Source organism: Syzygium oleosum, unplaced genomic scaffold, assembly GCF_021117445.2.
Source record: "Syzygium oleosum isolate NSW1041296 unplaced genomic scaffold, Sole_v2.1 Sole_v2.34, whole genome shotgun sequence".
NCBI lineage: Eukaryota > Viridiplantae > Streptophyta > Magnoliopsida > Myrtales > Myrtaceae > Syzygium > Syzygium oleosum.
In genome coordinates this window covers 384516-395529 of record NW_026607518.1, presented here as the reverse complement: position 1 = coordinate 395529, position 11014 = coordinate 384516, and the positions used below count along the sequence as shown (strand labels likewise).

The following is an 11014-nucleotide window of genomic DNA, read 5'->3' as shown; positions in this document are numbered from 1 at the left end:
AAAAAAAGAAAGGAATTCGGGTCGCAAATGACATTTATTTTTTCGGGTTGGGTCGGGTCTCTACGATTCTCGACACGAACCGAGCTATTGACACCCCTAAAAATAATAACTAAAACCACTAGGAATTAAGATAGGTAAGATATGATTACGTGTTGCTTGACATGGTAGCTTTGACCCCTACAACGTCACACCCAACTTGTGTCATCTTTACTCATCTTAAGTTGCAATATTAGTTAGGGGTGAGCAAGATGGACCGCTCAAATCGGGACCGGACCGGATCGGACTGACCGGTTTGGTCCGGTTCTCGAGAATATCGGTCCGGTTCCCTGTTCCTAAAAGTGGAACCGGTTTCCGGGCGGTCCGGTTCCCGGTTCTAGGGTGGGAACCGGACCGGACCGGACCGATAAATATATATATATTTCTAATTTTTTCATATATATTTATTTACTTTTTAAATATATATATTTGAATAACAAAAGAAGCATTTGATAGTTCATTTTTATTCGGTTCCAATGGGACCAACCCAAAAATGCTTTCATATATTGGTCTCGAAAATGCTTCCCGGTTCCCTCTTGCCTTTACCAATAAGTAATTGGTCCCGTTGGAACCGGACCGGACTGATGGTCCGGTCCGATCCATGGTCCCAAGATTAGCCAGTCCGGTTCCCAGTCCTAGAAACTGGGAACCGATCCTCCCGATCCGGTTCCCGGTTCTTGGGTTGGACCGGACCGGACCGGGAACCGCTCACCCCTAATATTAATTACAAACCTGCTCCTCCAAAGGCCAAATCCTTTATGTTTAAACTTGTGTCTCCATTCTATAAACCCATCCTCAAATGGATAAAGAAAAATCCCGACCGTGACAAGCGCATTGCACAATTCTATAAACAAGAAACAAAACCAGCTTCTCCATTTGCTGGGATAAGGACATCATAAGTGTCATAACTTTCATATGACGCTTACTTGAGGGCCATAATTTTTTTTTGAGATAATATCACAAACTACCCCAAATTGGTACACCTGTGACAATTTTACCATGAACTATTTTTTTGATCACAAAAAATCCAAACTGGTACATCTGTGATAATTTTACCCAGAACTATTTTTTTGACCACCAAAAACCTCAAACTGGTTCACATGTGACAATTTTACTCCGAACTAATTTTTTGACCACTAAAAACCCCAAACCGGTACACCTGTGATAATTTTACCCCAAACTAATTTTTTGACTACTAAAAATCCCAAACTGGTACATTTGTGACAAATTTACCCTCCGTTAGTGTCCATTAAATTGGATTAATATCATGAAAAATTACAAATTTGTAAACATGTGACAAACAAAGGGGTAAAACCCAAAACCGGTACACCTGTCAATTACCACATGTCATTAAACTTAGCAATTTGACAATAAAATTTAACGAAAACTAATAGAGGGTAAATTTATCACAGGTGTACCAGTTTAGGGTTTTTTGTGGTGAAAAAATTAGTTCAGGGGTAAAATTATCGCAAGTGTACCAGTGTGGGATTTTTTATGGTCAAAAAAATAGTTCAGCGTAAAATTGTCATAGGTGTACCAGTTCGGATTTTTTGTGGTCAAAAAAATAGTTTTGGATAAATTTATCACAGGTGTACCAGTTTGAGGTTTTTCGTGGTATTAACTCAAATAATTAACCAAAGAATTTGTCACAAGTGTACCAGTTTGGGTTTTTTGTGGTCAAAAAAATAGTTTTTGATAAATTTGTCATATGTGTACCAGTTTGAAGTTTTTCGTGATATTAACTCAAATAATTAACCAAAGAATTTGTCACAGGTGTACCAGTTTGGGATTTTTCATTCTTTAATTTGTTATGTACGTGATATAAGAGATCGTTTTTAGAAAAATATTTTTTAAATAATTTATTTTTCGCGAAATAAACGAAACCTAAATTTGATTTCTAAATGTGACTTCACACGGATAATTAATTGCATCCATGTATCTATTTAGTTATTAATCTCTCGTATTTATTAGGAAGCCTTGGTTCGCATTTGTCCTCAACTCAGCCACGCTTGGATAGCAAATTTAGGCCCCATTATGAGCTCAGCCCGATTATTAGAATAATTTACATTTCAAGCCCCGTTTTATATGCGAAAAATGAATAATTTGAAAAATATTTTCTTACAAATGATCGCTTGTATCTCTTAAAACAATTAACCGATAAAAAAAAAGTTGTCATTACAAATAACAATATAAGTGTAAATATTTCCATGGACGATAAAAATATTTTTCCCTTTATCCATTTTTGTAAGCAATTCAAGCGAACTTTATTAGGAAAAAAATTTAATTTTCCACAAAACAAAACGAAGCTTTAATCGACCATTTATTTTCGAACGATGAGTTATGGTTTTTCCCAAGTTAAGTTTCGCGTTGATATATCGTCCTACCCAATAAAAAATGTTCAGATTGATCGCTTTTACACACTTCGTGGCGAAATGGGGACATGACCTTCGATGTCTGCTTTTTTAACTTTTTGACTTTTTGCAAACGTTGTGGAATTCACGTGTCTTGACTTTTATCCAACTCAAAATACTTGAAGATTTTCGAAATGTTCAAATTTTTTTTTGACATGTATAATCATACGTTAATCTTTAGAAATCTTAATATTCACTTCAAAAATCTGGGAGTAAAAAAATTTTAAAAAAAAGGTATTTAGGGATCAAGAGAAGCGAGAAGAACCATATGCCCAAGGCGTCCTTCCCCCTAATTGGATTATGATCCGACGCGAAAAAATAGGATAAAATTAATTTTTCTTTGTTCACAATTTAGACCGCCGACAAGAAATCAATAAAAAAAAAATCGAAAAGATTATTCCTTCCAAGGAAACTCTTGCGGATGTCGTCATCGTCAACGGCCCCTCGACCGTTCTCCATGTTCACAGGTGAATTCATTTGACCTTGTGCCACACGCACCACAACAACGTTGATCCAAAGTCGCGAGCTTTATCCTAAGGCACGCAATATCGGACGTGGCATTTCCATCGATGATCCTCTCCTCGCCCACCACCCATTCAAGCCCAAGCGTCGTTACCCCTGGCCCCGTCTGCATCGTCTCGCACGAGTTCCCATTTTCACCAAACCGACGCTTGTGGCTGTGGCGACACCAAAGAACCACCGAATCGCTCCCTACCCACGACGAGATTGGTCGTACCCACTTCTTGTTCCGGGCCAAGGCCTCGAAATTCATCGCCTCCGCCGGCCGTCGGAGCTGTTTCGGAGATGGTGGGTGGCGGTGGGAGTGTTTATTGGGGTGCTAGAGGGAGTGGGTTCAGAGGGGTCGTGGTGATTTTCGCCTGGGTCTCGATTCAGGAGAGGCATCTGAGGAGCTACGTGGAGCTGTATGCCTCTCTTGGGTGGAATTCCCTCGTTTGTCATGCCGGGTTCTTGAACGCGTGAGTTGATTTTTCTTCTGCTTCGAGTGGAATTTCTCAGTACCGTGCTTTCCTTCTTTTTCTTGTGTAGCAGCGTGGAGACGTATGTCGGTTGTGTGATTCTGACTTGAGCTGAGCTTGATGCTTGGTTTGTGCAATTGTGTGCACCTTGTGCTTCATTTTCGACGATTTTGATTTGTTAAGGTAGATGAGGGTTGTCAGTCGAGCAAGCTTGGGACATTAGGTTGATGATTTATTGTAGTCTCAACCTTTTTCTTTTATCTTAAGCTTGAAGATCGCTATTGTTTTTTGCTATGTATGAGGATGTAACACTTCGTGGCCTCATGTGTCGTGTCTGGAAACTTGATGTGAAATTTGGATGGAGCAAGTATTTGGATCAATTGAAACGGAACCAGATGTGGTGTTGTTCTTATGTTTTCTTAAGAGGTGCAAAACTGTCTTAAAGCACGTAAATGAGACAAAAATGGTTATTGGCTTTTGGAATTAGGCATCACGCGAAAAGAACAGAGTTTCGGTTGAAAGTAATCTGCTTTATAGGTTTCCATTAGCCTGTCTATCATCCATGTGATACTCGAGTTTCTTTTGACGGTTTCGGTTGAAGAGAGTATGACATGCGCACAAGTATCACATATTAATTATCTAGGTAGAATTGTTGAATGGGGTGAAGTTCTAGAAAAGGGATCCAGATTTTGAAAAGCTTAGTTTCAGGGGTAAAAGCTGTTAGTCAAGGAACCACTTTTGATGATAATATTATACTTTTATGCTGTTCAGTGTAGTCACTCTACTTTGAAATAGTTTCAATTTGTTTGATTGCGTTACTATTCCATTTGAGAAATGTTTGGGAGAGCTGACATGGTACTTCATGGAAATATGATATGTCACTACAGTTTTCTATTAGTTCTTTTGGCGGAGTGATCCAATTCAAACTATAAGTATTATAATCTAATTGAAAATTTTGAAAGTAGAGTGACCTAATTGTAAGTAATGCAAGAATTGAATGACCAGGGAAGTAATTTACCTCAAGATACGCTTACCACGGAAAGATGCAAAGAATGGACGATTATACTGTATTCCTTCAACATGATTAACTTTTGCATTGTATCATCACGGCCAAAGTGTTAGGTAATTGGTATATCGCATTGGCCACCGTTCTCATTCTACAGGGTACAGTAGCTATTTTTAAATTCTGAAAATGTGGGTGAGGATGGAGAAGGAAGTCTAATAACCTTGCAGATGTTGCTTTTTAGCTGCAGATTGTGGGGCACAAATGTAGTCGTGTGAAGGACCCTATTTGGCCATAGTATTGCTGCCCTAGTGCGTCTATAGGGAGTATATCTGCTGGCATTTGTAATCCGTGTCAATGCTGATGAAATTCATGCATACTTATCAGTTATCACACATATTTGAATGTAGCCGCATTACTCATACCCCCTGAAGAACGCAAATGGTGAACTATGTTATCATGAAAGCAACAAATCTCTAGCTTAATAACACACGGCAAAGTGCGAAGTTAGATATTTAGCCTTTTAATTTCTTGAAGTGAGTTGTAATTTCTACCAATTATTGATTCTCTAATTGCAAAAGCTCTGTTCAATGAAGTAGAGCCTCCTCATCTTATTTATCTGCTGTACAAAATTGGGATTCTTGTTTGTTGGAATTGCTGAAAAATATTCAGTTGAAAGAAAATGATGTGGAATTTTCTTCTGGGCTTTCATTTCGCATGTGGGAGAGTTTCCCTATTTCTGGGTTATACAAAGCTTAAATCATGAGAGTTTTTTACAGGTTTGCTTCTGAGAAGGCAATGTCAATGGCAATTTTTGTTCTCAATGAGCTTCTCAAGGTTAGTTTTCGTCATAGTGCAACAAATTGTGCTTGTTTTGTATACTGTACAAACTTTTGTGCTGATCCTATCTCGGTATTTTGTATCTGTTGTAATTTAATGTTATCTTATAGAATTTAGGGCTTGCTATGGTAGAATTCTCTTCCTTGTGTGTAGCACTATTTTGTTTATGTGAAGCTTCGCTCCGACTTTTTTCCCTTGTTGAAAAAAAATCTAAGACGACGGTAAAGTGATACTACTTAGTCTTTGTGGGATTGCAGGAGCTACAAATTAAGCCATGTCCTGTAGTCTTTGCAGCTTTTTCTGCGGGTTCAAAGGCCTGTATGAGCAAGGTTTTTCAGGTATGTCCAGCAGTTGTCTGTCTGGATCTAGTACTTATAAATTTAAAGTGTTCACTAATGTGTTCAGTTTTCATGTTTCAATAAGATAATCTAAATACATGCTGTTCTAGCAGATCATCGAGAGACCATGTGAGAGTCAGCTGAATTGGGTATGCATAAGCTCCCTTTATTCTGATTGAGGCTTTCAAATGTCGAATACATTTCCCCTTTTCATGTCTATCTCATTTGATATCTTGTCAATATTTTTTATGATGCATATGTAGTTCTGAAAGTTATTTTCTTTCTTGAAGGACAAATATGGATTGGTGAGAAACTGTGTTTCTGGGCACATATTTGATTCCGGTCCAGTAGATTTTACCAGTGATTTTGGTTCTCGGTTTACTCTGCCTTCTACCATCCTAAAAAGGCCTGTACCAGCAAAAGTCGCCTCTTTGATAGTCAAAGGTGTTTCCTCTGGTCTAGATGCTCTGTATCTTACCAGGTTTGGAGCCCAGCGTGCTGAGTATTGGCAAAACTTGCATTCTTCAGTTGTAAGTTGAATTGCTTAATGAGTTCTCTTTTGCTTTTCTTTATTATTTTCTGAAATAAATTTTCCTCATCGGTAGTGCATTGGAGCTCCATATCTCATTTTATGCTCAGAAGATGACAACCTTGCTCCTTATCAAACGATCTTCACCTTTGCCGAGGATTTACGAGGTTCTGGTGCAGATGTTAAGCTTGTGAAGCTACGTGGCTCCTCTCACAATGGTTTGTTACAGAACTGTCTTCTGTTATGTCACATTATCATTAATAGTTTTTTTTTTGGTAAGGACATTATCATTAATAGTTGCTCTTGTTTTATTCATGAAAAAAAGTTCATGCTCTATATTTGGTGGTAGGTTATACTTCCCGTATTTCTTTGTTTATTATGCTTGAGAAAATTCCTGCTCTTGCATTGGGAACTTGTCTTGCATGGTAGGAGGGTAAAATGGCTGGGCGATATCATGTAAACAAAGTGAATATAACAGAACTATATGGTGGGGACTTAGGAGTTTTCCTACCAAGCCCATGACCCGACTTGCACATATAAGAAGTGGGTAGAATTGATTAAACTGGTTTTGTAAGAAGGTTTAACTCATTTCTCTCATTGTTTTTTCCGCTGGTTTGGGACCCTCTCTTCTTATAGAAAGGCAAGCAAGGGAGGTGGAAAGAAGCCAGCCAACCCTAGGAGTGGCTGAAAACCTGAAAGAACAACATAACCTGCAGAAATATATTTTAAATACCTTTTCTCGTGCTTTGCTCGGTTACCGAATAACATTCAGCCATTTATCTGTCAAAGCTTTAAACAAAAGGTGCAGCCAGAGTGGATCTATAAGCTTGAAAACAGGAAGTGCATCTTTAAAGAGAGAAATAAGAAAGGTAGAGTTTTGAAAATTTAGATCTGATATAGGTTGAAAAGAGGGAGATGAGTAATTTTGGATGTCGGGTTTTGTGCATGGGTATTTTATTTGTTTTTTGTTTGTGGGGGGGTCAGGGGAGGGAGAGAGATGCAAATTTTTAAGTTCTCCTGGTGTAGACGGTTAAGGTGCTCCTGGATTAAACGCAACCATCAAGTTTATTCTTTGTAAGGTATTATGTATTCAATGGTAATGATTGGTCCTGGAGTACATAAGCATTTACTAGTGGATCAATCCTTGCTCAAGAGAGGAGAAATGTAGGTGACCTACTGCTTTGATGTGGGAAATTGCTTACCGTTGACTTTACTCAAAAAGGACAAGCTGGCAGGTGTCTGTAAAAGCAAAAACTTAATTAACAACTGAGAACCGGAATTTAGTGGGGTCGCATGAAGGGGCTTTAAAGCCCTCTCCACTAAGCCTCATTCCAAATTCCTGTCAAATCAAAATTCAGAAAAATTTGTGTAGACTTTAGACGTTAATGTTTTTATGCTTTTAATAATTTTAGGTGTTCATGGTATATATGTAAAACTTACACATTTAGCATTAAAATGAATATCGAAAAGTCAAAATCCAAAAGATAAAAGATAAACGAAACACCCGTATAGTATTCTTAGACCTTTCGTTTCCTTGCACTTCTGTGCTTGCAGAGCCAAAATCGAATCAAGAACCGAAATCTGAACCTTATAAAAATAGGACCAAAGTATCATTTGATTGGGTTGGCTCAATTTTCAGTTTGGCCAGGTTTCCTCCCCTCTTGCATTGTGCACATAATATCACCATAATGGCATATATATACCTTTTTTTCTATATCGAAGGTGCCTGATTTAACACCTTTCTGGCCACTGTGAAAAAATCGTCTCACTATTCTCCTGAATAAAAGAGAGAATGAGAATGCGTTTATCTGGAGAAAGTTTCTTCTTTGTATGAATTTTCTCAGGATTTTGTTTGCGTTTCTTAAATTCACTTCTCTATAGTCGTGTTGAGTAATTTGCTCATTTTATTGAAAATATTTTGAATGATGCTATTTTTTGGTTGGCCTGATTCTAATAATAAGACGGTTCTTTAGAAAGTTGCTCACCTAATGCGTCTTCAAGCACATTTTCTGCTTTCCCTACTAGCATAGAACTGAAAACTCCTTTGAAATCAAACTTGCATGTGCACCCTGCACTTGGTGCTATATTGACGATTGAGAGATGAAGTAAAAGAACTTGACGAAAAAATAAGTAACTCGCAGTATGGTATCTTGAGCACTTGTCTATTTGGATGTCTTTTTAGATCTAAAACATGAATTCCAGTCATAATGTTCCAACCTGGGCTCAATATCTAACAGTCTCATCTCATTCTTATTTATGTTTGTCTATATCTATTTCTTACATGTAAACACATCTATGCAAACCATAGATATATATAGACAATATGCCTACCATGTAGATAGATGCATAAATATGTACGTGCATGCATACATATGCATCATGCATATTGATACATCCCTTCCGTAGATAGCAAAATACATTCATTCACAATGCACCCTTGATGGTTGAACATTCATTCTTGCAATAAACACAGAGTACAAATCATGATGTTGATACAACCTACGTGGCCCTGAAGACCACCACATTCTTTTATCTGGCTCCTGCCAAGTGATCCGAGGAAGCCTACCATGTTTAAATGACAAGGGAGATTTTACTTTGCCTCTGGCTTATAGACCTTCTAAATTCTCATCTCTGGCTTTTCAGGTCATTATAAGCATTATCCAATCCAATATCGTGCCGCCATAGCCAGTTTGTTTGCAAAGGCGGCTTCCATATTTTCCCAACGATTCCAGCGACTCGAGGAAGAGAGAACTAGAATGGGGAGCAAGTACGACGAGATCTCGGAGTTGATATGTGACCTCCAAAATGCAGCTGTGAACTCCAACCAGAGCCTAAGAAGGGTTGCCACAGGACCCAGTGACCATTTCTTCCTGCCAAGTTCAGTGAACGACGGTTATGCAGCCTCTGGGTCCTCCGACAATGAGCGAAAAGAGTCCTCCAATCTTGCACAGAATGCCCCGGGGATCAGCGCGCACAGCATATTGGGCCAGATGCTGTTCGACATTTGCGTACCCAAGAACGTGGAGGGTTGGGACATTAAGTTTTCTGGTTCTTTGAATGGACAACCATATGCTTGTGCTCGGAAGCTGTCACCATCTCGTGATATCAAATCCATACGCAGGTCAAGATTGTAACGTAAGGTACAGTCAGGGGCCTCGGGAACATTTGCTGAAAATTTTGCATGACTTTGCTGGAAATTCTGTGAGAAAACTGGCGAGATCGTCCGCTACGGAAAGCTCGGCATGACATCTTGTGAAACCAAAGGTATTGTGGATATAAAGGCTGATGCTTGGTAATTCTCTGGCATGAAGTGTACAGAAAAGCATGACAGAATGGATCTTACATAGACAAGTCCAATCCATGTAAGAATGATCGTGTTCCTCATCGACTATATAAGATGCGTGTGACTGTGTGGTCCACTGAAGTGTGAAATAGCAGTATAGACGATTCTCGTTACTAGCGACGGGTACTACGGGATCACTGCTGATGGTTTGAAGGAGATTCGGCTGTACTAGTGTAAATAGAGATGTGTAGAGGCGTTGGATTCACATATAAATAACTGTTTTCTTGTGACCAAGAATGGCTATGATTTACAGTTTTTCGAGTTATCAAGTGTGTATCGGCTGTGTAGAGGTGTTGATTCACATGTAAATGACCACTTCTTGTGACCGAGTATGCGTATGAAATACAGTTTTTCGAGTCATCCGGTGTGTTCTGTGATTATCTCTTGAAGCTTTAGCGTGTACATATTGTGACGTGAATTCATATGTATGCTCTTTATAATTTTTTAAAATATGAATAATACTTTAAAATTTGGTGGAAAGTATTTTTCATTTTACTTAATTAAAAGAAAAAAACAGGTCCTTGAAGACCAATTTTATCTATTTGTTTATCATATGGTGCTTATGTACATAAACTCTAGTTTCTGGACCAAATCAAGATAGCTAAACTCTACATGGATTCTCCACCGGAGATCCCTGACCGAGGGGTTTCTACGTATTCTTAAGGATCGGCTCCTCGCGAACGTGATATGACTGTCGAATCTGACAAGAAAATCTCCCCTATTGATCGTAAATTTCCCGAGTTTTTGAGTGATTCGACATCCTCGTATATGAACTACGATGTATGTCCGTTATTATAACCAACCATGATCGAGGATCGTTTCTGTTGGTAGATCATAGAAGGGCCCGACTCTCTTGCTTGTAACATCAAAACTTGTGCTTCTTTTCAGTTCATTAGGAATGTTTCCTATTCTTTTCCTCATCTTTTTAGCCTCCCAAAGCTTTGTCTCAAGATTGTAAAGCCAGATTTTGCGCAGCATGTTCCCCATCTGTTGCTCCCAATAAATGGAAAAGTCTTATGCGGATGCCGGGGTCCATCGATGTACTAATAAGGCCGCATTCGATTGTCCGTGTGTTACTTTTAACAAGAAAAATGCTAGAGTGCCCCTAGAACACTTATGAAGTACCTACTAGACCAAATTCTATAATTTTAAGGATATCGACTTTTCTCATGTTATGTGTAGTCAATGATTTGAAAATTCAATTATAAATGAGATTATAGTGCCCTGTGCACATTTTTTAACTCTTACCATTTTTTAGAAGATTTTAGCCTTTGGTCAATTGAGGATCTAAGATTTAATTTTGATAAATTGAAGATTTTGGCCTTTGGTAAATATCATATAATGGACATTTTTCTGGATAAATGCAGGAACAGGACTGAATTTTGGCCTTTTGTCAATTGAGGATTTAAGGTTTTTGAAAAAACGCCAATTAGGTCTCCAGCTCCCTGTGGATGGAATTCAAGCGTCATAAATCTTACGTGGCAAAAGATTAAAAATATTCCATATTGGAGTCAAGTCGGATCTCCGATTCCTTCAT

The 11014-nt window shown here is 38.5% G+C and overlaps 1 protein-coding gene across 2 annotated transcripts; it reads left to right on the top strand.

Annotated features, from left to right (window-relative positions):
- Window positions 1-2964: 2964 nt before the first annotated feature.
- LOC115685683 (uncharacterized) lies at window positions 2965-9837 on the top strand. 2 transcript variants are annotated; one of them, XM_030610769.2, is made up of 7 exons: window positions 2966-3424; window positions 5207-5264; window positions 5525-5605; window positions 5719-5754; window positions 5896-6135; window positions 6211-6352; window positions 8778-9837. In XM_030610769.2, the coding sequence occupies exons 1-7, from the start codon at window positions 3252-3254 to the stop codon at window positions 9266-9268; spliced, it is 1221 nt and encodes a 406-aa protein (XP_030466629.2). In that variant the 5' UTR covers window positions 2966-3251; the 3' UTR covers window positions 9269-9837. The 2 variants fall into 2 exon arrangements, with proteins under 2 accessions (XP_056161026.1, XP_030466629.2); XM_056305051.1 differs by lacking the exon at window positions 5719-5754 and having other exon boundaries at window positions 2965-3424.
- The last annotated feature ends 1177 nt before the right edge of the window (window positions 9838-11014 follow it).